Source organism: Nicotiana tabacum, chromosome 1 (genome assembly GCF_000715075.1).
Source record: "Nicotiana tabacum cultivar K326 chromosome 1, ASM71507v2, whole genome shotgun sequence".
NCBI lineage: Eukaryota > Viridiplantae > Streptophyta > Magnoliopsida > Solanales > Solanaceae > Nicotiana > Nicotiana tabacum.
In genome coordinates this window covers 4958475-4984654 of record NC_134080.1, presented here as the reverse complement: position 1 = coordinate 4984654, position 26180 = coordinate 4958475, and the positions used below count along the sequence as shown (strand labels likewise).

Below are 26180 nucleotides of genomic sequence, written 5' to 3'. Positions count from 1 at the left end.
TCATCTCACTGTTCATAGAGATAAAACTAACACTACGATTTCGGGTAACTAATCCTGAGATTTGTTATATCACAATTTTATCTCAACTAAAAATAAGATAAGTTCATCTCAAATTTAATTTCGGAATTAATTATCTCTTTATCCCCTTTAGTGTATAGCATCAAACACTTATTGATGTTTTGTGACAAAGGGGTTAGACTTAATATAAACATATGTTTAAAAAAATTAATTTACATATATAATTCGAGTTGTAAACAACGTACAATAAGGGTGTGAGCCCCAGTTTCTTCTTGGAGTAATATTTTAGGTTTCTCACACAACAAAACAGTTGGGGGCAAAGGTTAAAAAAGAAAAAGTAAACAGGACAAATATTTTGACCAAAGATAGACTTCAAAGGCCGTTAATTCAGGTAATCAACGTCTTATTAAGTGTGGAACTGACAAATTCTCAGCATTAACTCTCCAAATTCTCCATTTCAAATATCTAACTTTTCAATATTTTTCTTAGTAGCTGCAAATAAGTCCAAGACCCACTACGACAAAAAAAAAATTACTATTCTCCTTTTTCGAAAATAATTAGTTGGAGAATTTTGAATCTTCCCTTGTTTGTTCTTGAAATTCTAGACAATTATAGATTCTTGGGGTTGCTTCTTTTTGAAAAATTTAAAAGTTAAAATCTTTCTGACTTGTGAAGTTTTGTTCATTTCTTGATTTCTATGGTCATTAATTTCCTCAAGAAGATAACTGGGTCTTGAATTTGTGGAGAGGAGAAGTAGTTAATTTCAGGTAGTTAGGATTTTGGTAGAGGTTCACGGGAAAATTGGGATTGTCACAAGAAAGGTATCAAGGAAAAAGCCACCGATTTTCAACTGCCTTCAGTGATTGCAGCTCAAGTGTTTGTGGTTTTGTCTCTCTTAGAAATTGGTGTAGTCAGTATAAAGGTCTAGGCTTTATGCTGTGTTTTATTAGAGAAAAACACAAGTTAGTTCATCCTATTGATATCCAATTTGTGTTCTTGAAATGGAGCATTCTGCAGCAGATAGGGATCCTAAAGCTGTAGAATTTGCAAAGGATAAGAATGGAGTTGGTCAAGTTTTGCTTCGAAATCCACGTGGCGCCTCTGTTCGAGTTAGTTTCTTTTGAGATTAAGCTTTCTATTTGGCTGAAAGCTATGTTCATAATCTGAAGTCTTTGAGAAACTGAGGTTTTTGTATTGTTTTATCCAGGTTAGCCTGCATGGAGGACAGGTTCTTTCTTGGAAGAATGACCATGGTGAAGAATTACTTTTTATAAGCAGTAAGGTACATTTTTGAAGCCAATTGTGCTGAAGCAATCCTTCTGGTTTTCGTACTTTTGTTGTTCTTCTCGATTTGATTTATGGGAGAAAGGTTTATAGGACTCTTGTTTCGGCTAATCTTGCAATGAAAACTGCTTTAAGTTTATGTTCAACCAGGCTATTTCTGAGCTTCTTTAAAATTTCTTGGCTAATGAAATGAGAATATCACTATGTTGAAAATTTTGCTACCTGGTCATAATCTTGTTATCAGATTCACCCTTTTCAGAGGGTGAGCTTCTGTTTCCTGCATTGACATGGTTTTCTCAAGTCTGGCTAGTTTAAGGATTTGATTTTAGAGAAATCGTGGAAGTAACTTGGTAAACTCAAGAAATGGAAAGACTTAAAGATATATGAAACTGAGAATTTGTTGCTATGTACAAACTGATAGCTTGCTCTTTTTGTTGGGACTCTTCATCTTTAGGCAACTTTTAAGCCGCCAACAGCTGTGAGAGGAGGAATTCCAATTTGTTTTCCACAGGTACATAATTGTTGTTCAGTGCTTCATATTCTCCTAACATATGACTCATACTGAATTTTCAAAATGTGACTGATGCGTGTGTACTTCTGAAGTTTGGAAACCGGGGCTCCCTCGAGCAACATGGATTTGCCAGAAATAGGATGTGGATCATTGATGATAATCCTCCTCCTCTACACCCTAATGATTCCAATGGCAAAGCATTCACCGATTTACTACTTAAATCATCTGATGATGATCATAAAGTCTGGCCTCATGGGTATGAACTTTACTACTTAAATCATGTGAGATTCTTTCAATATAATCCATCTCTTTTCTCAATAGGCAGCATAGTTATAAATGTGTAAGTAGTATGCTAATACATTTATTTTGTTGTGATTCGGTCTTGATCATGTTGTCAAGTTAGTCCAGCTACTGATGTTAGTCCTCTCTCTATTCTCTTTCTCTAGTTTTGAATTTCGGCTGAGAGTAACTTTGGCTGTTGATGGATCTCTTACCCTGATATCACGCATCAGAAATGTCAACTGCAAGCCGTTTAGTTTCTCCATTGCATACCATACATATTTTGCTCTCTCAGATATCAGGTAACTATCATAAACAGCTCGTGACTGAACGATTCTTCTAAACAGAATGATGGTTTTCGAACTCTAGTTTAGACTGATAAAACATTGCTATGTAGTATTGAGAAGTTTGCATACTATCTCAGTATCTGCAGTCAAAGTTCTTATATGAACACAAGTAAGAGTATGAGATAAGTTTTTCAATTATAAAACGAGTATACCCCTTTGTTACTCACACTTTCTGGAGCATAAAGCTGCAACATAACATAGAAAAAGCGGGATGAATATGTTTTCATCACCCTCCCTATCTGTCAGCAAAGAAAGTTTGCTGTTCAAATTTTGAAAAATCACTAGGTACATATCGTGTTGTTCAATTCTCATGGATCTCCGACAGAGTGTAATCTGTTGTGTTTGATGGTTATTTCAGGCCTTTGAAAAACCAAAAGCAAATTGATAAACTCATTTTATGTCATGCTATTCATCTATTTCAACAATGGCCTAGATTAACTTATGGATTTCATGACATATACTGTACAGTCTCCCAATTCAGAACTTGAAAACAAAGCTAAACTAGCTGCTCTTATGACAGTGAAGTGAGAGTGGAAGGCTTGGAGACTCTTGACTACCTTGACAACTTGTGCAACAGAGAACGTTTCACTGAGCAAGGAGATGCCTTAACATTTGAAACCGAGGTAAGGAGTTACATACTATTTGATCGTGCAAGGGAGGTAATTTTCAGCATGTGCCATATCAAACTCACATGCCATAGTTCAATAAGGCGCTTCGAGTACCATTCGGTTATTAGCCAGTCTAGCCACTGTATGTTCTATAATTTTCTTTCTGCTATTGCTTAATATTTGGCTCCTCGGTGGGTGACACGTACTTATGTTGATTCTCCACCCCGTCCCCCTTCTAAGCATGTACAACAACAACAACAGCATACCCAGTATTACCCTCTTCTAAGCATGTATTGAAAAAATATTTATGTTGCTTTATGTTACTAATCCAGTACGAGTGGTAAGCCACAGTATACGTATTGCCCCTCTTTACCCATTTGTTTTAGAATAATTGTAAGTTGCTCGCACTGGTGCTCTAAGCATGACGTAAGCTGTGGATCATTTCTGGGGGTGTAGCAGTAGGTACTGGTTATGATATTGTCAAACCGTTTTGATCCCTAAAATTTTAACTTTCTTGTTTCAATTCAGTAATTTAGTCCTGCTTCAAACTTCTGTCTCTCTTCCTTTTAATGAAAAATGAGTCAAACAAATGAAATCAAAAATGAAATGATGATCAATAGTAGAATCAATGTCTGCCTTGGCTGGATAATCATCTATGGGAGCATAATATTTACTGAACTTGTGTGATGAGATCATTTTATGTTTCATATAACTGGTTTGTGTATTTGTAACTCCACCTTTTTCTACAAACTAAAGATAATCTGCATCTGTTTTCTTTGTGGCAGGTGGATCGAGTTTATCTTAGTTCATCAGATGTGATAGCAATTTTTGATCACGAGAAAAAGCGGACTTTTGTGATAAAGAGGGAAGGGCTTCCTGATGTTGGTGAGCTTGACAGTCCTTATGCATTTACTTATGTTCTATAAAACCAAGCCAAAAATAATTAAATAAATAGCAGCACTCTAGACAACTTGGGATGGTCAAAAATATTTCTGAAGCATACGAACATAGTCGCCACCTAAACTATGGGAGGATTGTCGTTAATTGCCAAGTATTTGATGATTTTTTTAATTAGAAAATAAAAGCTGAAAAACTGTAAATGAAGAGAAACAAAGATCAGAGAGGAGAAGAGATCCATTATAGAGAGTCCTTAGGTGATTTTTCAAGCAACAACGCAGAGTTTCTGTATATATAATCCCTTTGTGAAAGGATGTTACTATGATTATTGATATAAACTCCAGAGCCCGTATTGGTTAATTGATTGAAAGCAACTGATAAGCATCACTTCCTGAAGTTGATTTCGTAACTACTTCGTAACTAAGTAGTTACGTAGGATAAAGGTGTTGAAGCTGGTAAGTAATGTCTAATAGAGTCTTGGCATGCCGTATATTCATTTCATTCATCACTTCTTAGATTTGGTTAGTCTGGTGTCAAAACATCTGATGTGTTCAGTTTAGTAATCTAGTTACTGCATCTGATTATCTTTAAACATTGTACATTAACCTATGACAGTGGTTTGGAATCCATGGGAGAAGAAATCTAAAACCATAGCAGATTTTGGAGATGACGAGTACAGACATATGCTTTGTGTAGATGGAGCAGCAATCGAGAAACCAATCACCTTGAAGCCAGGTGAGGAATGGACCGGAAGGTTGGAACTGTCCGTCATGCCTTCAAGTTGAAGGATCACTAACAACAACAATGTCCTAAGCCACGAGCTGAGTCTCACGTCCCAAGTTAAACACAGAATTCATGCAACGTATGGCCTCCTTAATATTAGCAGCGAAGTCGTACACTAAGAACCAATATCGATGTATTATTGGTGTGAATTTGTAGTACTTAGATGATTGATGTTTGAAAGTTCCATTTGTTATTCTTGTGTATGTTTACATGTAATGGAATTGGGGAAAGGTCCTTTTTAATGTTTCCCCTCAACATTGTTGTAATTTGAATGGCTACTTCATAAATTGTAGAAATGAGTTACCTTATGCAGCTATATTGTATTCTCCTTTATATCACAAAAATACCTAATGTATTTGTCTCTTTTCGTCTTCTTGAGCGAGGTCTTTCAGAAATAGCCTCTTTACTCCGTCAAGGTAGGGGCAAGGTCTGCGTACGCGATTTCACTAAATTGTTGTTGTTGTTGTTTATGTAAATTCAGATAAAGGTTTGATTCAAAAAAACTGGGCAAAGAGGGAAGGTGCTCTCTCAAATATCAGAGCCAGGTTTCGATCCTGGGACCTGTGGGTTATGGGCCCACCACGCTTCCGCTGCGCCACTCTGATTTGCTGGTATAGTGCCTCTAACAAATAAATAATAATATTGTTTTAAATTTCCCCAAAAAGTCTCTTGTTTTGTTCTCCAGTAATTTCTAGTCTCTATAGAAAGATCTTGTGTAATAGAACTTCTTGGAAAAAACTATATTTGGGTTACTTTTCCATCGAAGAGAGATCTTCAAGTTGTTGTTTTTTTTTTCAAAGGAGGGACTAATTTCATAAATTTGTTAATTTAGGCGTCAATTTAAATTTTGTTGAAATCGACTTAATGAAATTGTGAGTTTGATTTGTGTTCCCAAAATAGCTTGTTTGGAGAATCCAACAACTTATCGATGAATTTTCCGTTCAGATTAATTGTTGTTTCCGCAGCTACAAAAGTTTAAATTTTTTAAACCTTTATACACTTGAAGTTTTTTAAAATCACCATTCGACACGAGATATTGACAAGTCGATAATTAATTACTTATTGAAAAATCGAATAAGAAATGAAAAAATCCTACTATAACAACTAAAAATAAACATTTAATTGCTCATATTTTGATCGACAACACACCGTTTTTCTTTAAGAGAAGAGGTCAAGATTTTTTCGTGATATTCATTAATACAAACCAATAAATCCAAAAACTAGTCAAATAAGAAAAAATAAAAACTTAATAGCAAGACAATACACATGGATTCTAATGTATATCAAAAACAAAGCAAAAGGAATAATTGCAAATTGTTCCTTTCAAATATATGAATCTGTATATTTAAGGACAAATTGTGATGGTTAATTGAAAGGAAATTACAACTTGAACTGTCGCTGTTTTTATAGGATACTCCCAAAAGAGCAGTTGACTATCTCTATTATCCTAAATAATTATTACTATATATAGCATGATTATTTTTCTCCTTTTTTTTTCTTTTTTTAATAATGATATATATGATGGAAGTGCTTTTTGAGATTCCACATTGACAAAGCATTCTACCAACCAACATGAAAAAACCATTGTCAATTATTTAAAACATTAGCTAGGTTATACAATATTCTCTAAATAAAAGTAAAAATAAAACAATGTTTTTTTTTAGGAGTTTGGAGAAGATATACATAGCTCTGATAGGAACGTGTGAAAGTCGAGTATTATGATTGTAGGCTAAGAGATTGTCGAGCATTTTTTCCTCTTTGTACCGGATAGTCTGATAGAGTTTTGTCTAGGACTGCTAGCAGTTTATATTGTGTTCACGCTATTTTTTTTGTTTTGCATAGTATTGTATTATTTCCCTTCCATTTATTTGGTGTCTATTACGGCGTCGTTATTTTTTTTTTTGTGTTGTTATGGATCTATTCTTTTGTTTCTTTTCTGATATTATTGTCTCTTCTATTGATCCGAGGGTCTCTCGGAAACAACATCTCTATCTTTCTAGGGCAGGGTTAAGATCTGCGTACGCCCTACCCTCCGAGACCCAATATTTAAAAAGTAACCTATGGAAATAACTTAAAGGAGATATTAATGAAATTATATCCCGATAAAGTATGAATGCTCATTTGTCATTCACGTGGAAGTGTATGGACCATCACTTGCATTTATTCATATGAATAATTTCGAAAAATGAAAACTATATTTTCCAAAGCAAAATACTCGAGACAAGAAAGTACTTTCAATCGTGCTCGTTTTTTAACGAAAGTATTTTTTCTGAAAATATGATCGATAAACAATTGTTATGTTCGCAATTCTTTCTCCACCGATAGATAAAATGTTTTAGTGGGCGTTTGGACATAAGAATTGTAAAATTCCAAAAAAGAATAGTAAAAAGACAATTCAAGTAAAAATAGTATTTGAAAATTAGCATTGTGTTTGGACATAAATATAATTTTGGGTTGTTTTTAAAATTTTGTGAGTGATTTGAGTGAAAATTCTGAAAAATAATTTTTTAGAATTTTTTAAATTTTAAAAAATTTCAAAATTCATCTTCAAATAAAAATTAAAAATTTTATAACCTGACACTAATTTTGAAGAAAAGTGAAAAAATTTCGAGAAAAAGTAAAAAATTTCTTATGTCCAAACGGGCTCCTCATTTCCATTTCATATGAAGTCGGAAAGTAAATTGGTAATAGGTCGTACAAAAACTCTTTTTTTGTATAGTATCAATTTACAAAATTCGCCCTAGAATTGGACAAATGACTGAGTAATTATAATTGGATGGACATGTGTTGGTTTGTTGAAGGAAGCCAAAAGTGTTATCATCATTTCCAAATTTGTCCTATTTTTATCTGCCAAACTGTATGATATATACTTTTTTTTTAATATATGATAATATTGATACACGTATAATAGTGCCCACTCATTTTGTACGAAATATTGAATCCCATTATGTATACGACAAATACAGCACGGATTGAAAATTGGAATTAGTCGTTTATTGGTTGTACTCCCTCGTTCCAGTTTACGTGAACCTATTTCCTTTTTGATCCGTTCTAAAAAAGATTACTTTCTAAATTTAAAAATAATTTAACTTAAATTTCTAATTCTACCCTTAATGAGAAGCTTTTATAACCACGCAAATACTCTGGACCCCTTTCTGACTTGTTTAGGACCACAAATTCAAAAAAAAATCATTTTTTCTTAAACTCCGTGCTCAATCAAATAAGTTCACATAAATTAGGACTGAGAGAGTATATAGGGAAAAAAAATGTTAACATAATATTTCGTCGAACTAATAAAATGGTCATATAATTATGACTTTTTTTCATTAAATTCATATAACTTTGTTTTCTCACACAAAAATTATAAAACTTTCACTAACTCACACAAATATCATAATAACCAAAAAAACTTATTTTCTTATTCCACATATTTTATTTTTTTATTTTCATTCTAATAAATAGTAACTCAATTAATGCAAAGTCCGGAATCTGATATAATACTTTGCATAATAATACAATATTTCGTTCATAGTATTTAAACTTTGCATTGCTTATACTCGCTCATGTGAGAATTATATATTATTTATGTGAAATAATATATATATATATATATATATATATATATATATTATTTTACAGCCTGTAAATACAAAAATGCTCTTAAAACAGACAATTCATACTTAACGTATACTAATCCATGTTAAAATTTTCAAATAGGTGTGATTTTGTGAAATGCTCTTTCACTATGGACTTTCAAGAAAAAATCAAAAGTGAAAAACTCGTTCTGTACTAATGCGAAATACCAACTTCATTAAATTACGTTGTGGTAAAAGAAATTTACCCCACATGTTATATTTTATGCGGTATAACTTAAAAATCAAACAATTCTTTGTTTGACTACGATTTTTTAAAATATTATGTGAATAATTTAATACTAAGAAATTGCCATTCATTAAAACGTACTATTAGTTTGACTACTGTTTTAAGCATCTAAGTTTAACTTTAGTTCTTTTAAGAAATCAAAATCCAAAGTCTATAAAGATAAAATAGTCCCTCTGAATTTGGTCAGTTATAAGAAGTCAAATCATTTAGTCGTCTCTTCAATCGAGTTATACTAGCAACAAATTTGGTGGTGACTTTTGGGTAGTGTCCGTCGCGCAAGACTTGCCTAGTACAGTTTATATCCGCTGTATAATTTACAGATTATTATACAAGGGAGATTTACACAGTATACACAAAGTGCTCACAGAAAAATAAAGACTGCGAGTTTTCCCTCTAAAAACAAATTTGGTGGACATATGTTTTTTTTGGTGTGGGTTTATTTTATGTGTGTGGGGTAAATGCCAATGAAATCACTTTCATATGTTCATCTCGTGACTATAACTCTATTTTCTGAACAGATAGGTCCACTCACCATATCAATTACTACTATTATCGGTTGACAATATTTCATCACTTATTGCTGCCTCCTGCGTACATATATTTAATGCTATAATTTTATTTAAGCATCACTCACTCTCATTGAATGAACAATTTACTACTCGATAATTAGATTAACCAAACGTATTGAAAAAATAAGCTATAATTGAACGTAGTTAAGTTGCAAATATAAGATTTTAGTGTTTAAAATTACATTTAGTTAAAGAGACATTACTTTGAATAATTTTATATGTCATTCCTCTTCAACAACAACAATATACCCGATATGGTCCCACACGTAGGGTTTAGGAAAGATAATGTGTACACAGATCTTAACCATACATTGTGAAAATAGAGGTACTATTTTCGATAGACCGTCAATTCAAAAATGTATCAATTCTTCTTTGAGTTTAATTTTTATGCATTGTATGTGGAATTTTTAAAAAATATATTTGTGTATCTCATAAAAAAATAAGATTTAGGACTTAAATAAAGCAGATTAGTTGCTACAACAGCAAATATATATATTCTTTTTTCCTTTGAAAACCAAAAACAAAATGTATCATATTATTGGGTCTAATAATGAATATGAGAAAGAATTGGCATAAACTAAGTACTTGTTCTCAGCTAACCAAGAGGGGAAAGTTTCATATTAGAGCTGCTTATAAAACTTTGAGAGGTACAATAGTAAATGTTCCTTGGAAGAATTTGACTTGTCACAATGCTGCTACTCCTAAACAAGTATTCATTCTATGGCTTGCATTGCTTGGTAAACTAAGAACCAAAGATGTCCTACTGAGTTGAGGCATTAGTGTGGATAGTGTATGTATGTTATGTAACTCCTGCCCAGAAACTTCTTCACATATCTTTTTTGAATGTCCTTACTCAAGATCAATATGACAGGATGTGCTAAATTGGATGAAGTGGCAAAGAACCATCTTGAACTGAGAATTGGAGTGGCGATGGGTTTCGAAGATAGCTAAAAGAAGAACTGCACCAGGTGTTCTGCTAAAGACATGCTTTGCTGCTGTTATATATGAAATATGGATTGAGAGGAATAACCGGGTGTATCAACACAAGGCCAAAAGCAGGGAAGCAATACTACATGACCTGAAGACTTATCTATGTATAAGAGTTAGAGGCAACAGGAAATTATTTGGGTTTATTTGTTCATTATAGGTGTTTTTGACGTCCACTATAGGTATATAGATGTTTTTAAGGCTTCTAGTTGCATAGGATACAATATTTTTGAGAGGGGCGTGAACTAGTTTGTTTTGCCCCCGTTTTGTACAACTACTCATTAATTAATAAAATTTCTTTAATTGCCAAAAAAAAATAGTGAGATACCATCATTCCAATTCTTTTCACCCATTCACATGAGTATTCACAAGTGAATTGAAATGCAAAATTTTGAGAAAAATGTTACTCCCTTCGTTCATTTTACTTGTCCACTATTAACTTTGTATACCCCTAAAAATAATAAATAAAGTATATAATTTACACATAATAATCATATTAATTATGCATATTTTTAATGGATCTGAGAAAATGATTTAAAATGAGTAATTAATATTAAAAGTATAAAGGAAAAAAATTATATTATCTTAATATGCAAAAATTGACAAATAATATTAAAAATCTATTTTTAAAATACTGAACAAATAAAAGTGAACAGAAGCAGGAAAACACAAAAAAAACTCACATGATGGCAAAAGATGGTGAATTGTGGAATAAACTACTGTCCTTGTTCCTACGCTCCACTCACGAGCCTTATTAATTTATATAATTAAAAACCAAAGTATTTAGCTTTCCCACCAATTAATTCATCATTGCCCATCTCATTTCTCAATGAACAAGAACTCAAGTGAAAAATTCAGGACAAAGTGAACCATTTTCTATTACTTTTTTTCTGTCTATTATTCTGAGAAAGTATCTTGGTTTTGGCATTCAAATGGAAAGTTAAAGCACAAAGAACAAAAAGAAAAGCTTCTACTACTACTACTACTATTACAGATTCTGACTAACAGCTTGCTTTTATTTAAAATTACTCCCTTTTGACCATAAATTCTACCTATCCTTATTTCAAACCTTGTGACCTCCATTTTTTTAATCCCTTTTTTCACAACCCCACATTGCTTTTACCAGACACCATTCTTGGGAATTTGACTCTTTTTCTCACTTTCTTCACTCCTATATATATACACATGCATTCTCATTTTGTTGTCAGTGTGCATTTCTTTTTTCTTTTTTTTTCTTTTTCACTTTAAGCTTGTGCTAAGCTGCTGCTCTCTCCAAAAGCTTTAGTTTTTCTGAGGTTTTGATTTAAAGTTTTGAGCTTTAGATTTCCTTTTGGGTGTTTGTGTGTGTTTCAGAGTGTTTAAAATAGTTTAAAGTTTTGAACTTTAGATTCTTGAGTTCCTTTCTTCTTCTTATGTGACTACAAAAGCTTAGTTTTAGTGAGGTTTTAATTTAAAGTTTTGAGCTTTAGATTTCCTTTTATGGGTTTGAGGGTGTTTTTGACTCTTTGAAATAGTTTAAAGTTTTAAACTTTGGATTCTTGATGCTCATTCCTTCTTCTTATGTGACTACAACAGCTCAGTTTTTGTGGGGTTGGGGGTGTTTAGAGTGTTTGAAATAGTTTAAAGTTTTGAACTTTAGATTCTTGATGCTCATTTCTTGTTTTTATGTGACTACAAAGGCTAAGTTTTTGTGGGGTGGTGTTCAAGAATCTTTGAAATGGTTAAAGTTTTGAGCTTTAGGTTCTTGAAAATGGAGTGGAGGGGGATTTTGTGTTTGGGTTTCTTGGTTGGTTTGTTTCTGTTGTCAGAAATCACTGCTGCTGCTGCTGTTCTTGTTGAAAATGATAAGCAAGCTTTATTGGATTTTGTTAACAAGTTGCCTCATTTGCACCCTTTAAATTGGGATGCAAATTCTCCAATTTGCAAAAACTGGACTGGAGTGACATGTAGTGAAGATGGATCTAGAGTAATAGCACTAAGGTTACCTGGGGTTGGTTTCAATGGTCCAATTCCTAATAATACTCTTAGCCGTTTAACTGCATTGCAGATCTTGAGCCTTAGATCTAATGGTATTAATGGTACTTTTCCTATGGATTTTATTAACCTCAAAAACTTGTCATATCTTTATCTTCATTACAATAGTTTCTCAGGTCCTCTGCCTATTGATTTCTCTGTTTGGAAAAATCTTACTAGTCTCAACTTGTCACACAATAGATTCAATGGCACTATTCCTAGCTCAATTTCTGGTTTGAGTCATCTTAGTTCACTGAATCTTGCTAATAACTCATTTTCTGGTAATATTCCTGATTTGCATTTGCCTAACTTGCAGCTATTGAATTTGTCAAACAATAATCTTATAGGTAAAGTGCCAAAATCACTTCAAAGATTTCCAAAGAATGTGTTCATTGGTAATGATATGTCTTTACTTGACTATACTGTTTCAAATTCTCCTGTTGTTGTTTCACTTCCTGAGCAACCAATTCCAAAATCCAAGAACGATAGGAAATTGAGTGAGAGAGCTTTGCTTGGGATAATAGTGGCTAGTAGTGTAATTGGGATTCTTGGATTTTGTTTCTTGTTGGTTGTTTGTTGTTTTAGAAGAAAAAAAGAAGATGGTTTATTTCCTGGTAAGATGGAGAAGGGAGATATGTCTCCTGAGAAGGCGATTTCGCGGAGTCAAGATGCTAATAATAGATTGGTTTTCTTTGAGGGTTGTAACTATGCATTTGATTTAGAAGATTTGCTTAGAGCTTCTGCTGAGGTATTGGGGAAAGGCACATTCGGCATGGCGTATAAAGCAATATTAGAAGATGCTACCACAGTGGTTGTGAAGAGGTTGAAGGATGTAGGTGCCGGGAAGAAGGAGTTCGAGCAACAAATGGAGGTGGTTGGAAGTATAAAACATGAAAATGTCGTTGAGCTTCGAGCATATTACTATTCAAAAGATGAGAAGCTTACTGTCTCTGATTATTTCAGTGAGGGTAGTGTTGCTGCAATGCTCCATGGTATTTCACTTTATGCATATTCATACTGCTTTATTGTTTGCTTTGAATAGGTATTTTAGTTAGTTTTGCAAATATGATTGTTAAAACAAGCTTTCCCTAAGTGATGTCTCACAATCGGACATGTTAAAGGGAAGCCGGTGCACAAGACATCCCGCGTTTAAGCAGGGTCCGGGAAGGGCGATGTAGACAACCTACCCTAATGCAAACAGTAGTGGTTGTTCCTACGACTCGAATAGGTCACACGGAGACAACTTTACCGTTGCTTCACGGCCTTCCTTAAACATATAGCAATCAGACATGTTAATTCAATGAATTGAAGAACATTTAATAATTCAGAAAGGCATAGAATCTTCTAATCTAAAGGCCAACTAATATAATTTGTTGTGTTATGGTAGAGACAGAGATGTAAGTGGGAATCCATTGAGGTATATTGTAGGTTCCATATATTCTCTTTCCAGCCTAATAAATAGTTAGTTGTACATAAAAAAAAGGTGAGATGATCCTAACATGTGGTTTAAGCATCTCTGTGGGGCAGTGGACTCCTTTCTGTTAATAAGATATGCAAAATCCTATCTCTATTTTAAATTCCAACATACTTAACTATACAAATCTTTGTCACTTCTGCTTTGTCATTAGTCTTTCATTTCATCCACTAGTTGATTGAACTATTTCATAGCATGTGGATAATCATTTCTGATTTCTGTTCCCTTTTATGGTAAGTCAAAATAATTCATGATTTTGTCGAGAAGCTTACTTTTTTCCTAACTTTTTGTCCATCAAGCAAATATATATGATGTCAAATCTCATGAATAGCTAAGCTTTTTAGATAACTAGTAGGACCTGATTTAATTAAATAGAAGTCTAGAATAGTGAATCCTATGCTATTGTCAACCTTATTCTGTATAGAATCTTTTACGAACATCACGACAGAATTCTTTATGTTTATGTTGCTTTTTTCCTCCCCCGGTTTTGGTGTTAGAACTAGGAGTTCTGTTGTTCTTCTCAAACCAAATGGAGTGAAATGATTTGTAGAAAGTCGATGGTTATCTACTTATTGTATTTTAGTTAAGCCAACCTAATATTTCATCTGAGTGTAATTGTGTAGCTTTCGACTAAGATGATGAGTTGTGCAATAGATGTTTTAACTTTTAAGTTTTATCGACCAATGCATTCTGATTATTCTAATCTTCGGCATGTTATTCAAATGATAACTAAAAAATGAACAAATGAGAGACACAGAGGATTGAACTCCGATCCCTTGCTTCTGTTAAAAACGGAATGGTGATATTTTGGTCTAATGGGGCACAGATAGGTCACCTAATTACTGAAAATTTTGACTCTGATACATGTTATCTCCTTTTTTTTTTTATCGTCTTTTAAGGCAATTGGTATCTTTGTCATCTCTGTTTGATCACTGTATTACCTGTTATTGAGTATTGTTTTTGTTACTGGCTCGTTGACTATCATCTATGAATATACAACTTGTAGGTAAACGGGGAGATAACAGGATCCCTTTAAATTGGGAAACTCGACTTAGGATAGCCATTGGTGCAGCGAGAGGTATTGCCAGGATACATGCCGAGAATGGTGGCAAGCTAGTCCATGGAAACGTCAAATCCTCTAATATCTTTCTGAACTCTAAACGATATGGTTGTGTATCCGATGTTGGTCTGTCATCAATAATGAGCTCGTTAGCTCATCCAGTTGCTCGTGCTGCTGGTTTCCGTGCCCCTGAAATAACAGACACCCGAAAAGCCACTCAACCTTCTGATGTCTACAGCTATGGCGTGTTGTTATTGGAACTCCTTACAGGTAAATCCCCTGTCCATACAACGAATGGAGATGAGATTATACATTTGGTCCGGTGGGTTCATTCAGTAGTCCGAGAGGAGTGGACTGCTGAAGTATTCGACTTGGAACTATTGAGGTACCCAAATATAGAGGAAGAAATGGTGGAAATGTTACAGATAGCAATGTCTTGTGTGGTAAGGATGGCTGATCAAAGACCAAAAATGTCCGAGGTCGTTAAAATGATCGAGAATGTTCGGCCTACTGGGTTAGAGAATCAGTTTTCATCTGAAGGCAGAACAGAAAATTCAACACCAAGAGCAGCCACACCTGTGCCTGAGACACAATCTGATACTCAATGAGCTACTCAAGACCATTTTCTTTGTAGCCATTTTTATTACTGTTTACCATCTTAATTCATATTTAAATGCTTACTTCACTCTCTCAGTGAACAATATGAATAGTTGTAACCTGATATTAGTTCATGTTTAGAGTGGTTAGAGTGTACCAAAGATACTATTTTAAGGTATTCTTGAAATTGTAGTCTGATTATAAATTCTAGGTTCTCTTTCTCACTCTCAAGATATTATCTTTTCCATGTTCTTGAATGGTGTGAATGTTCAACAAATTCAAGGCGGGAGAAATTAAAAAATAGCCGGATTTACAAGTGATATCGAAAAATAGCCAGAGATTCAAAAGTAATCGGAATTTAGTCACTTTTCATGTAAAAGATAAATTTGAAAAAAAGCTATTCAAAATTCGAAAATATTCCAGCATAATATGCTGGAGTTTGAATTTTGTACATATGAACTTCTAGTATAACATGACGGAATTTCATAATGTAGTGGAGTTCCAACATATTATGCTGGAGTTTGAATTTTGTACATATGAACTTCTAGTATAACATGCTGGAATTTAATAATGTAGTGGAGTTCCAACATATTATGCTGGAAGTCTATACACAGGTGCTCCAATCTCCAGTATATTATGCTGAAGCTTTCCGTAAATTATGTTGTAACTTTTCGTGTTGCAGTAGAATAGTGGCTAGTTTTCAATCACCTTGCAAACGCTGACTATTTTTCAATTATCAGTCCGAAAACTGACTAACTCGTGCTATTTTAACATTCCAGGTTTACAAAATTCAAAATGTGTGCGTTTTATAAAATATATATATATCTGAATTAGGCCCAATGTCTATTTTTTTTTACCATCGAACAAGATATGATAAGAAATTACACCTCTACCTCTAAAATAAATTTCTTCTGATTGTAGGCTTTAAGTGTATTCTATGGGTGGTGCACACAATGGAATCTTGAGCGTATGCAATGTGCAGTTATATTCATCGTTCTCGACTCGAACTATATATGTGTGTAAAGAATTTACTAGACGTTTATATACGTCCACAAATAAACGGCACTTAATTCGAACAGTACTAACCAAATTTCTTATCAACCTTTGATGATGCAGAGTTGTGATTTAACGAAATAGATGAACTTATGACAATTATCTGAAGGTTCATTTTGTATGAGAAAATAATGGTAGTTTGATATTTTTTTGCTTAGAAATTTTTTATATGAACCTTGGGCCTTATATATCGGGCTCTTTAAGTTAGTGTCCAAGACAAAATACGAGAGGGGACCTTTATTTCGATATAATCTTTATAACTCTATCTAATAATCAATCCAAAGCCTTTCGGTAGAGAATTTTCTTAGTCATTCAACTGACGAATATATTTACATTTACAACATTAATTAAATCACTTAATCTTCATCCTATAATACTATTTTATTTGGTAAATAAAGATTTTATTAAATACTACAACTAGCATCTCCATATAAAACCAAAAAACATTTTACTTTAAATTATAACATGTTCTAGAAGTAAAAATTTGCGAAAAGAAAGAACATAAATTGGACGTATACTACAGTTATTGAAGAAATTAAGGGATCTAAGTATAAATTGTTCAAACATTTTGGGTGTAGCTGTAAGTCGGCCAACAGAGATACGAAAACCTTTATATTAAAACAAAGTTCTGAGTTCCACATTGTACTGTTCGCTTCTCAGAATCTGAAAATAGCATCTTTGTAGGTTAATCTCTCAGGTAAAAAATTATTTTCTCTTCTTTCTCTTTTTCTAGTTGTGATTTTTTATGCTATGCATGTCTTCTCTGCAATATGTATGTTTCTTCTATTGGAACAATTATGCGACACAACAAACATATATATTGTATTTACCGTTTGTAGCTATACTTTTAGAAAATTACCATTCATAGCGATATTTGAATTTTATAGTAAATCTACTTATAGTACTAAAGGTGTGTCTTGGCGTAACCGGTAAAGTTACCTTCATATGACCAGGAGGTCACGGGTTCAAGCATAAGGTTGTGTACAACACACCTTTATGGTCCGGTCCTTTTCCAGACCCCGCCCATAGCGAGATCGGGTCAGAGTTTACTTATTATTTTGAATTGCAACAAAAAAGCAACAAGCTTTTGTAGTTTAGTTGGTTAGAGCACACTCTTAGTAAGTGAAAGATCTTGAGTTCGACCCTTAGTAATAATATTTTATTTTCTATATTTCTGTATTTCGACTTGGTTGTATTTTTTGCGCGAATGAATTATTCATTGCGCGTTTGAATACAATTGAATAGTCGTCCTTTATAACATAACTTCACTATAATAGTCATATTTTCTTTAGAACCAATTATTCATGCTATGTTGTAATATATATTTTCTATAACAATACTTCGCTATAACAAAAAAAATGTCCAGAACAATCGAGATTGTTATAAAAAGGTTTGGCTTGATTTATTTATTTATATATAGAGATGATTTGGGTTATTTTACTTATCTTTTGTAGAGGGATTTGGTCGAGGATGGCGTCCAAGAGGATTCTAAAAGAGCTCGAGGCTCTCGTGAAAGATCCTCCTGTCTTTTGCACTCTTGGTTTGTTTCTAGAACCTTCTTTTCCTTTTACTTTGTCCCGAGGGCTTTGGTATAATGGCAAGAGTGTACTATGTGATAATGTGAGTTAAATGAATGTAAAAGGTTCAAACATGCAAATGCTTAATTGGTTTACACCAAACCAATTAATTTAACTTTGGTAGTTAAAAATTGATGTGAAATGGTTAAGTGATAAATGTGTGTGCCAAATACGCATGTTTTGTATTTATTGGTTTGATATAAAAATCGAGTGTGAATCCTGTCGTAGATGAAAAGTTGATATTTAAGTGGAGAAGGTGGAGGGACTTATTGTTGCGGACTTTGGAGTTTTGAACCATGCAACACTAGCCGTTGCAATTCTATGTTATAAAACAAAAACCTTCTTTTCTTAGTTTGAACTTTTGTTTTTACTTCTTTTGAATTAGTAGTGATTTTCATCCCCCTCCCCCCTCCCAATCCCAAACAAGTTAACCGCGCTAAGATTTATCATTAGGTGCTCTCCTATATGATTGCAACTGCCAAGCGAGGTTTTTTTGGGGGGGGGGGGTGGGTGGGGTGGGGGGAGGGTTAAATGATTTTTAGAGGAAGTGTTAGGGTAGACGTGTGTGCCTCTTCCCCAGCTTACCATGTCCCTTCTCAGATAGATGGAGTCAGAATTTAAGGTTTTTCTGTTCAGGATTCTAGTCCTTTTTAAGTAATGTATATATCTTTAATGAATTTATTAAGACAACTACTTCGTTGGAATCAAAATTACTTGGTTCCTTCGAACCCGTAACACACATTAGCTCCGCCCCTGCTTGAGACTTGTTTACGTTCTGGAAAAAGGTTCTCTGGTTCTCTGTGCTTTTGTGTTTGCGCGCATTTTTTAGGCAACCTGCTGTAAATATGCTTGCACTAAGCCTAAATAATCCTATTTTATCCTTTATCCGACCTTTTTATATAATAATATTACTTCGTACCTTACTTTTTCTTTATAATATTGCAAGTTTATTCTTCATATTGTTGGTGCATGACATCATGAAACAACAATAAATAATACAATCTATCCAAATATTGCATACATCAAAATGATACAGTACAATACAATACAATAAATGAAACGATACATAACAACTATCCAAACAAGCTGTAAAGGAATTACACCTCTACCGTTAAAATAAATTTCATGTGATAGTACGCTTTAAGTGGATTCCATGGATGGTGCACACAATGGAATCTTGAGCGTATGCAATGTGCAGCTATATTCATCGTTCTCGACTCGAATTATATATGTGTGTAAAGAATTTACTAGACGTTTATATGCGTCCAAAAATAAACGACACTTAATTCGACCTTTGATGATGCAGAGTTGTGATCTAACGTAATAGATGAACTTATGACAATTATCTGAAGGTTCATTTTGCATGAGAAAATAGTGGTAGTTTGATAGTTTTTTGCTAAGAAATTTTTTATATGAACCTTGGGCCTTTTATATCAGGCTCTTTAAGTTAGGGAGAAATTCAAAAATAGCCAGATTTATAAGTGCTCATTCAAAAATAGCCACAGTTTCAAAAGTAATTGAAATTTATCTATTTTTCATGTAAAGATAAGTATACTGGAACTCCAGTAGAGTGGAGCACCGGTGCTTCAATCTCTAGTATATTATACTGGAACTTTCCGCGTGTTGGAGTTCCAGCATAATATGCTGGAAGTTCATACACAGGTGCACCGATCTCCTGTATATTATGTTGGAACTTTTCGTGTTGCAGCAAAATAATGGCTATTTTCAATGAATTTGCAAACGCTGGCTATTTTTGAATGACCAGTCCGAAAACTGGCTAGGCAGTGCTATTTTTACTTTAAGTTAGTGTCCACGATAGGAGAGGGGACCTTCATTTCGATATAATCTATATTACTCCATCTAATAGCCAATGTTTGCAAAGTTTTCGGATTGGTAATTGAAAAATAGCCAATGTTTGCAAAGTCATTAAAAAATAGTCATTATTTTACTGCAACACGGAAAGTTCCAGCATAATATACTGGAGAGTGGTGCACCTGTGTATGAATTTCCAGCATATTATATTGGAACTCCAGCACACGGAAAGTTCCAGCATTACATACTGAGATTGGAGCACCTTTGTATGGATTCCAGCTATTATGTTGGAACTCCAGCACATTATGGAATTCTAGCATGTTATGCTGGAAGTTCACATGTAAAAAATTCGAACTCCAGCATATTATGCTGGAATATTTTCGGGCTTTGAACATTGTTTTTGTTCAAATTTATCTTTTACATAAAAAATGGCAAAATTTTGATTATTTTTGAAACTGTTGCTATTTTTCAATTACCACTTGTGAAGGAAATCCTAAGGATGAAGAAGTAGAGAGCAAAGTTCGTGGGTTGGGGTTGGGGAAGGAAACCCTGCCATTTTTTATTTTTTACTTTTAAAAGTACTATACTTGTTTAATAAATAGAAATAAGGAAGCATAAGTACAAACTAAATCTAAGCCTTTCAAACTCCATCTGCACACATGGCATGCATCTAAAAAACCATCGAGCATACTGGAGGGGATCCCATCCTAAAAAAACTAAACAATAAATATGACCGACTATTTGAATAAAAATCCCAAAAAGATTGTTTGGCAAGGTCCAGTTTCTTCGCAGCCCAACCCATATAGTTAGGGCTTAAGTAAAATTTCTTCGTAAATCCATTCAATTAGGGCTTAAATAGGTGTAATTTGCCCAATATTAATTGGAGTATTCTCAGCAATAAAAATAACAATAACTCGAGCTCTGTCAAATTAGTTTGATCGTATAAGAGTGTAATTTGTTATAATCGGTTGAATTATATTAGTTTAAAAAGATTATATTCTCGGTGCATATAACTTAAATACCCATAACATTTATTCCACTTCATCCGCATCCTTTTCATTCAAATGCTTGATGATTTGTCTTTCGAGACAAATTAGTTCTTAAAAGGCAAAATACATGAAGAAACACTTAAAATTGACCTAATATATCTATGTCACACTCCAACTTACTCAATGATCAAATAGATATTCAACTTGGCACATATGTGTCTCGTGGACACCCCGAGCTGACATGGCAAAATATTTGGTTTTCACACAACTTTGGGCTCGTGAAAGCTCTTAAAATTATATTTTTATTTTATTTTTTTCACGTGGGGCCTACTTTCTTCATCTCCAATCAAGACATAGCATATCATAACTCTTCTGCCACCATCACAAACTCATCACCACCCTCACGCTATCACCCCAACAAGAACAACACCAAATACACCATTCAATAACCCATATTTCGATTATTCTCTTTCTCTAGTTATGATTTTTTTTCTTCTCTGCATGTATGTTTCTTCTATTGGAAAAATTATGCCATACAGCAAACATATAGTACTATATTGTATTTACTATTTGTAGCTATACTTTCACAAAATTATCATTTCTAGCTATATTTGAATTTTATAGCAAATCTATTTGTAGTACTAAAACAAGAAATTAATTATTTTGAACTGTAACAAAAAAGCAACAAGCTCTTGTAGCTTAGTTGGTTAGAGCACACGCTTAGTAAGTGAAGATCTTGAGTTCGACTTTCAAAAACAATATTTTATTTTTCTATATTTTTGTATTTCGTATTGGTTGTATTTATTGCGTGAACTAATTATTCATTGCTCGTTTGAATACAATTGAAAAATTCCTATTTCTTTATTTACAGTCAAACCTCTCACTATAATAGTCATATTTTCTTTAGAACTAATTATTCGTGCTATGTTGTAATATATATTTTATATAACAATACTTCGCTATAACAATCAAACAACCGAGATTATTTTAAAAAGGTATGACTTGATTTATTTATCTATATATAGAGCTGATTTGGGTTATTTTACTTATTTTTTGTAGAGGGAGTTGGTCGAGGATGGCGTCCAAGAGGATTCTAAAAGAGCTCGAGGATCTTGTGTCTTTTGCACTCTTGGTTTGTTTCTAACCTTCTTTTCCTTTTACTTTGTCCCGAGAGCTTTGGTTTAATGGAAAGAGCGTAATATGTGATAATGTGAGTTAAATGCTTGTAACAGGTTCAAATATGTAAATGCTTATTTGTAACCGGTGTTTACACCAAACCAATTAATTTAACTTTGGTAGTTAAAAATTGAAGTAAAATGGTTAAGTGATAAATATGTGTATCAAATACGCATGTTTTGTATTTATTGATCTGATGTGAACATCGAGTGCGAATCCTGCCGTAGATGAAAGGTTGGTATTTAAGTGGAGAAGGGTGGAGGGATGGACTTATTATTGCGGAGTTTGGAGTTTTGAACCATGCAACACTCGCCGTTGCAATTCTAGGTTATTAAAAAAACTTATTTTCTTAGTTTGAACTTATGTTTCTTCTTCTTTTGAATTAGTAGTGATTCTTCAACCCCCCCCCCCCCAAGTTAACCGCGCTAAGATTTATCATTAGGTGCTCTCCTATATGATTGCAACCGCCAAGGGAGGTTTTTTTTGGGGTGGGGGGGTGGGGGGAGGGGGAGTGAAGTTTAGATGAAGTGTTAGGGTAGACATGTGTTCCTCTTCCCCAGCTTACCATGTCCATGCTCAGATAGGTAGAGTCGTGGAGTCAGAATTTGAAGTTTTTCAGTTCAAGATTCTAGTCCTTTTAAGCAATGTACATATTTTTAATGAATTTATTAAGACAACTACTTGGTTGGGATCAAAATTAGTTGGTTCGTTCGAACCCGTAACACACATTAGCTCCGCCCCTGCTTGAGACTTGTTTACGTTCTGGAAAAAAGGTAATATGGTTCTCTGTGCTTTTGTGTTTGCGCAATTTTTAGGCAAGCTGCTGTAGATATGCTTGCACTAAGCCTAAATGCCCAAATGACAAGTAAAATTGTGTCTTAAGGTTGCGTTGAAGAGTTCTCTGATTGTTATGCTTTTGCTTCCTGTTGTTTCTATTTAGGTCCAGTTGCTGCGGACGATTTGTTTCACTGGGAAGCAACAATTATTGGTCCGCCTGATAGTCCCTATGCCGGTGGAATGTTTCTTGTTACCATTCATTTTCTGCCTGATTATCCATTTAAGCCACCCAAGGTATTCTTCCTATAGCATGAAATGCACACGAACTTCTTTATGACTTGCCTGATAGGGTAGTCAAGCGCACTAAGCTCTCGCTATGTGCGGGGTCCTGTGAAGGGCCGGACCACAAGGGTCTATCGTACGCAGTCTTACCTTACATATTTGCAAGAGGCCCGTGACCTCCTGGTCACATGGCAATAACTTTACCAGTTACGCCAAGACTCCTAATTGTTCAAATTGTGCAAAGGATTTTTTTCACAGAATCAAAGAAGAAATAGTTTTAGTTTTCTTGGCTTGTAAATTTGCAGTATCATAGAGTTAACAAGTGTATTTCTTCATGCTAGTCTTCTAATGAGTATACAGATATTTAAGCTCATTTTCTAGGGAGAGAACTGCTTGCAATTGATATGAATAGTTGACTGGCTTAGTACATTTATCTAGAAGAAGTCCAATTTATATGTTAGATTCTGCTGGATAAGTACATTAGTATAGAAAAAGTTCAACAAATGTACCAATCAATCGACAGCTACACCTAAACTCCAAACTAGTCGGGCGCAGTGGCGGAGCCACATGCACCCAAGGGGACAAATTATGTATATATACTATATAATGACACTCGTTGACTTCTTGGTGAGTTTATTTCTTTATATTTTGATCCTGCTTAATAAAAATCCCGGCTCCGCCACTGGTGGGGCGTTCAATGTGAAAATTTTTATAATGGTAGGTGGGTGTCCCCTGAAGAATGTTTTCTGTAATGTCTTTGCATTTTCTTGTTTTTTGAAAAAAAAATAGACACTCTTTTCCTCGGACAAATTTATATGACAATAGGAGATAAATGTGCAGATAGCTTTTAGGACAAAGGTTTTCCACCCAAACATCAACAGCAATGGTAGCCTTTGCCTTGACGTTTTGAAGGAACAGTGGAGCCCAGCACTTACAATCTCCACGGTGAAGTTCATTTCCTGTTGTTCCCATGCTGATTTAATCTTTTGTTTTTGCTTCTTATTTACATCCCAAGAGTTCTGAGGTCCATTACCATCCCTGTATATATTGCTGAGAATATTGTCGAATGGATTTCGATGGTGGATCATGAGGACTTTTACGTCGAATATTTAGTTCTTGTTCTAAACTAACATAAATGAGTCAAACATAGGAGATTAAAATACATTCACCTAATACCTTGCTTTTTGTTTGGATTCTTTTATCGTATACAACTATACATGAAACATCTTCTATATTTTCAGATTGAACTTATGTGAGAACCAGCAACTTTAATCTTTTGCTTCTTGAACGTGTAACATTACTATTATCCTCCTTCCAAATGAAACTCTTGCATCAGTTGAATTTCTTCTTCCTTTTTCCGATGGTGTCCGAGTCAACATGCGCATACCTCGACTATTACACCGGGTACCTATTAATTCCCACCGGGATAGGTACTTGGTAACTAATAACTATTCCCATCAAGACTTAGGTAGATGGGAAGAAATTAGTTAGTGTTTTTGGCAGTTGATGTGCTTCCCACCAGCGCGGTTACTGCTTATTGTTACTGCTTCCTTCCATCTAATTTTCTGGCTCTTAGATGTAACGAAATGGTGGTACCTTGAGCTCCAAAGTGGTACATTGATATTAAAGTGTTAAGAATGTGCCAAGTCAGGATGAAGTTTTAACATTTATAGTTTAGTCCTACTTGTTATATTATTTTCATTAGTTACCTCATTAGCTAGTTCACGCTTTTATACTCTGTTAGGGCTCATTGTAGAAGATGTTGAATAAAAAATCTCAATTTTTATCTTTTAATTAGTGGTATGTTAAGAAAATGAAGTGTTTCTTATGCATAATTAGCTCAAGGGGAAAGGTTATGTTGTTGCTTCTTGAAACACTTCAATTTAGTTTTTTGGTTTTTGTTATGATATAATGGTTTTGTAACTCTATGGATGGATTTAAATTAAGCAAGTTTGATCCTTTAGTTTAAACTAGGGAAGTAAATAACTTAGTTTTCTGCTCATCCCTGGGATCCAGCATACTGTTAGTTTTTTTCTTTTTTGATTTTTCCCTCCCAACTAATCCAATATGGTATTATTTGAGAGGCTGGTAGCACTGCTTAGATTAAAAACTAAGAAGAATTAACCCGATTAGCCGCTCATTCAATCGTCTAAACTAAAAATAACCGGCAGAGATATAATATGTGTATAATTTATGTTTAATATATGTATAATCATGTATAATATATGTATATGACTAGAAAAAACAAACAATGAATATGACTGGCTACTTGTGTAAAATCATTTAGCCCAAATTCCAAAAATCAGAAGGGCCTAAGTGACAAAGCCCAAGCATCTGTTATGGGCCAGTTCATTGCTTTTTCTTCTTTCATCTCTTACATACCTTGGTTATATGGAAAATAATGTGATTAGGAGAAAAAGAAACTTAGCCTAAATATACCCTCGAGACTTGCTTGTAAGGATGATTTGCACAAATAGGATACTTTAGGTGCTATTCTTGATTTTTTGACCCGTTCATGGGCATAACTTCAAGTTTAATAATTTTTGCCTGCCACTTACTTCATGGGTAACACGTTTGACTTTTGAACTTAAAGGTAATTCAAAAGGTTTGCTCATGGGACAAACGAGGGGTCAAAAAATCAAGACCATTTATTTTCAAGATCATTGAGTGTAATTTCCTGTACCTTGCAAAGGATCCATGGATGACCAAGAAAGGTTATTTCATAAGCTTCTATTGCACTTAGGAGAGATGCAACTCTAAGCTTGAACCAAATGGTCGAGGCTACGTCATAATTTGTGACATCATGAACTACGTTTATGGACCGTTATTTCTCAAAATATATGTTAGATTAAACGTTATCCCATTCCCCATATATATATCCAAGTCTTGTCAATTATCAATATATAATTACTGCAATTTCTATGTTTAGCACAAGCTAAACTTAATAGAAATGTAATATATAGTTAAATTGGCCTAGAAATAAGCTAGTATGCAATCGTAATAGAAATGTAATTTTCTCGTGCGTTCTATATACTCCACTTCATTTCCATTAATAGGATTTAGTTCATCGATCAAATTATTGCCTCCGTGTCAAATTATTTGTCGTAGTTTTTAAAAATAGTTGTCTCAAATTATTTGTCATTTAGAAGTTCAAGAGCAAATTATTATTTTTTCCTTTTCTATCGTTAATATTAATTGTTTTTGA

General features: G+C 33.9%; 3 protein-coding genes across 6 annotated transcripts; all 3 read left to right on the top strand.

Annotated features, from left to right (window-relative positions):
- Positions 1–430: 430 nt before the first annotated feature.
- Positions 431–5071, top strand: LOC107777417 (putative glucose-6-phosphate 1-epimerase). Its single transcript, XM_016597427.2, has 8 exons — positions 431–1127; positions 1226–1300; positions 1757–1813; positions 1906–2069; positions 2260–2394; positions 2960–3062; positions 3833–3932; positions 4560–5071. The coding sequence occupies exons 1-8, from the start codon at positions 1020–1022 to the stop codon at positions 4727–4729; spliced, it is 912 nt and encodes a 303-aa protein (XP_016452913.2). The 5' UTR covers positions 431–1019; the 3' UTR covers positions 4730–5071.
- A 5774-nt stretch (positions 5072–10845) lies between these two features.
- LOC107777418 (putative inactive receptor kinase At4g23740) lies at positions 10846–15540 on the top strand. The gene is made up of 2 exons (XM_016597428.2): positions 10846–13170; positions 14659–15540. The coding sequence occupies exons 1-2, from the start codon at positions 11883–11885 to the stop codon at positions 15318–15320; spliced, it is 1950 nt and encodes a 649-aa protein (XP_016452914.1). The 5' UTR covers positions 10846–11882; the 3' UTR covers positions 15321–15540.
- Positions 15541–16959: 1419 nt separating this feature from the next.
- Positions 16960–25898, top strand: LOC107777419 (SUMO-conjugating enzyme UBC9). Of its 4 annotated transcripts, XM_016597430.2 has the most exons (6): positions 17020–17059; positions 17316–17400; positions 17817–17902; positions 22857–22987; positions 23816–23920; positions 25569–25898. In XM_016597430.2, exons 3-6 carry the CDS (start codon positions 17833–17835, stop codon positions 25716–25718), a joined length of 456 nt encoding a protein of 151 aa, XP_016452916.1. In that variant the 5' UTR covers positions 17020–17059; positions 17316–17400; positions 17817–17832; the 3' UTR covers positions 25719–25898. The 4 variants fall into 4 exon arrangements, 3 of the variants coding, with proteins under 3 accessions (XP_016452915.1, XP_016452917.1, XP_016452916.1); XM_016597429.2 differs by lacking the exon at positions 17316–17400 and having other exon boundaries at positions 16960–17059; positions 25569–25895; XM_016597431.2 differs by lacking the exons at positions 17316–17400; positions 25569–25898 and having other exon boundaries at positions 16960–17059; positions 23816–24083.
- Positions 25899–26180: the final 282 nt, after the last annotated feature.

Excerpts from the sequence above, each read along its gene's own strand:
- LOC107777418 (XM_016597428.2), top strand. The coding sequence starts at position 11,883 with ATGGTTAAAGTTTTGAGCTTTAGGTTCTTGAAAATGGAGTGGAGGGGG. Across the intron at positions 13,171-14,658 it reads TGTTGCTGCAATGCTCCATG|GTAAACGGGGAGATAACAGG; the intron begins GTATTTCACTTT and ends TACAACTTGTAG.
- LOC107777417 (XM_016597427.2), top strand. The coding sequence starts at position 1,020 with ATGGAGCATTCTGCAGCAGATAGGGATCCTAAAGCTGTAGAATTTGCA. Across the intron at positions 1,814-1,905 it reads TTCCAATTTGTTTTCCACAG|TTTGGAAACCGGGGCTCCCT; the intron begins GTACATAATTGT and ends GTACTTCTGAAG. Across the intron at positions 3,933-4,559 it reads GGAAGGGCTTCCTGATGTTG|TGGTTTGGAATCCATGGGAG; the intron begins GTGAGCTTGACA and ends AACCTATGACAG.
- LOC107777419 (XM_016597430.2), top strand. The coding sequence starts at position 17,833 with ATGGCGTCCAAGAGGATTCTAAAAGAGCTCGAGGCTCTCGTGAAAGAT. Across the intron at positions 17,903-22,856 it reads TCCTGTCTTTTGCACTCTTG|GTCCAGTTGCTGCGGACGAT; the intron begins GTTTGTTTCTAG and ends GTTTCTATTTAG. Across the intron at positions 23,921-25,568 it reads CAGCACTTACAATCTCCACG|GTAATTCAAAAGGTTTGCTC; the intron begins GTGAAGTTCATT and ends TTGAACTTAAAG.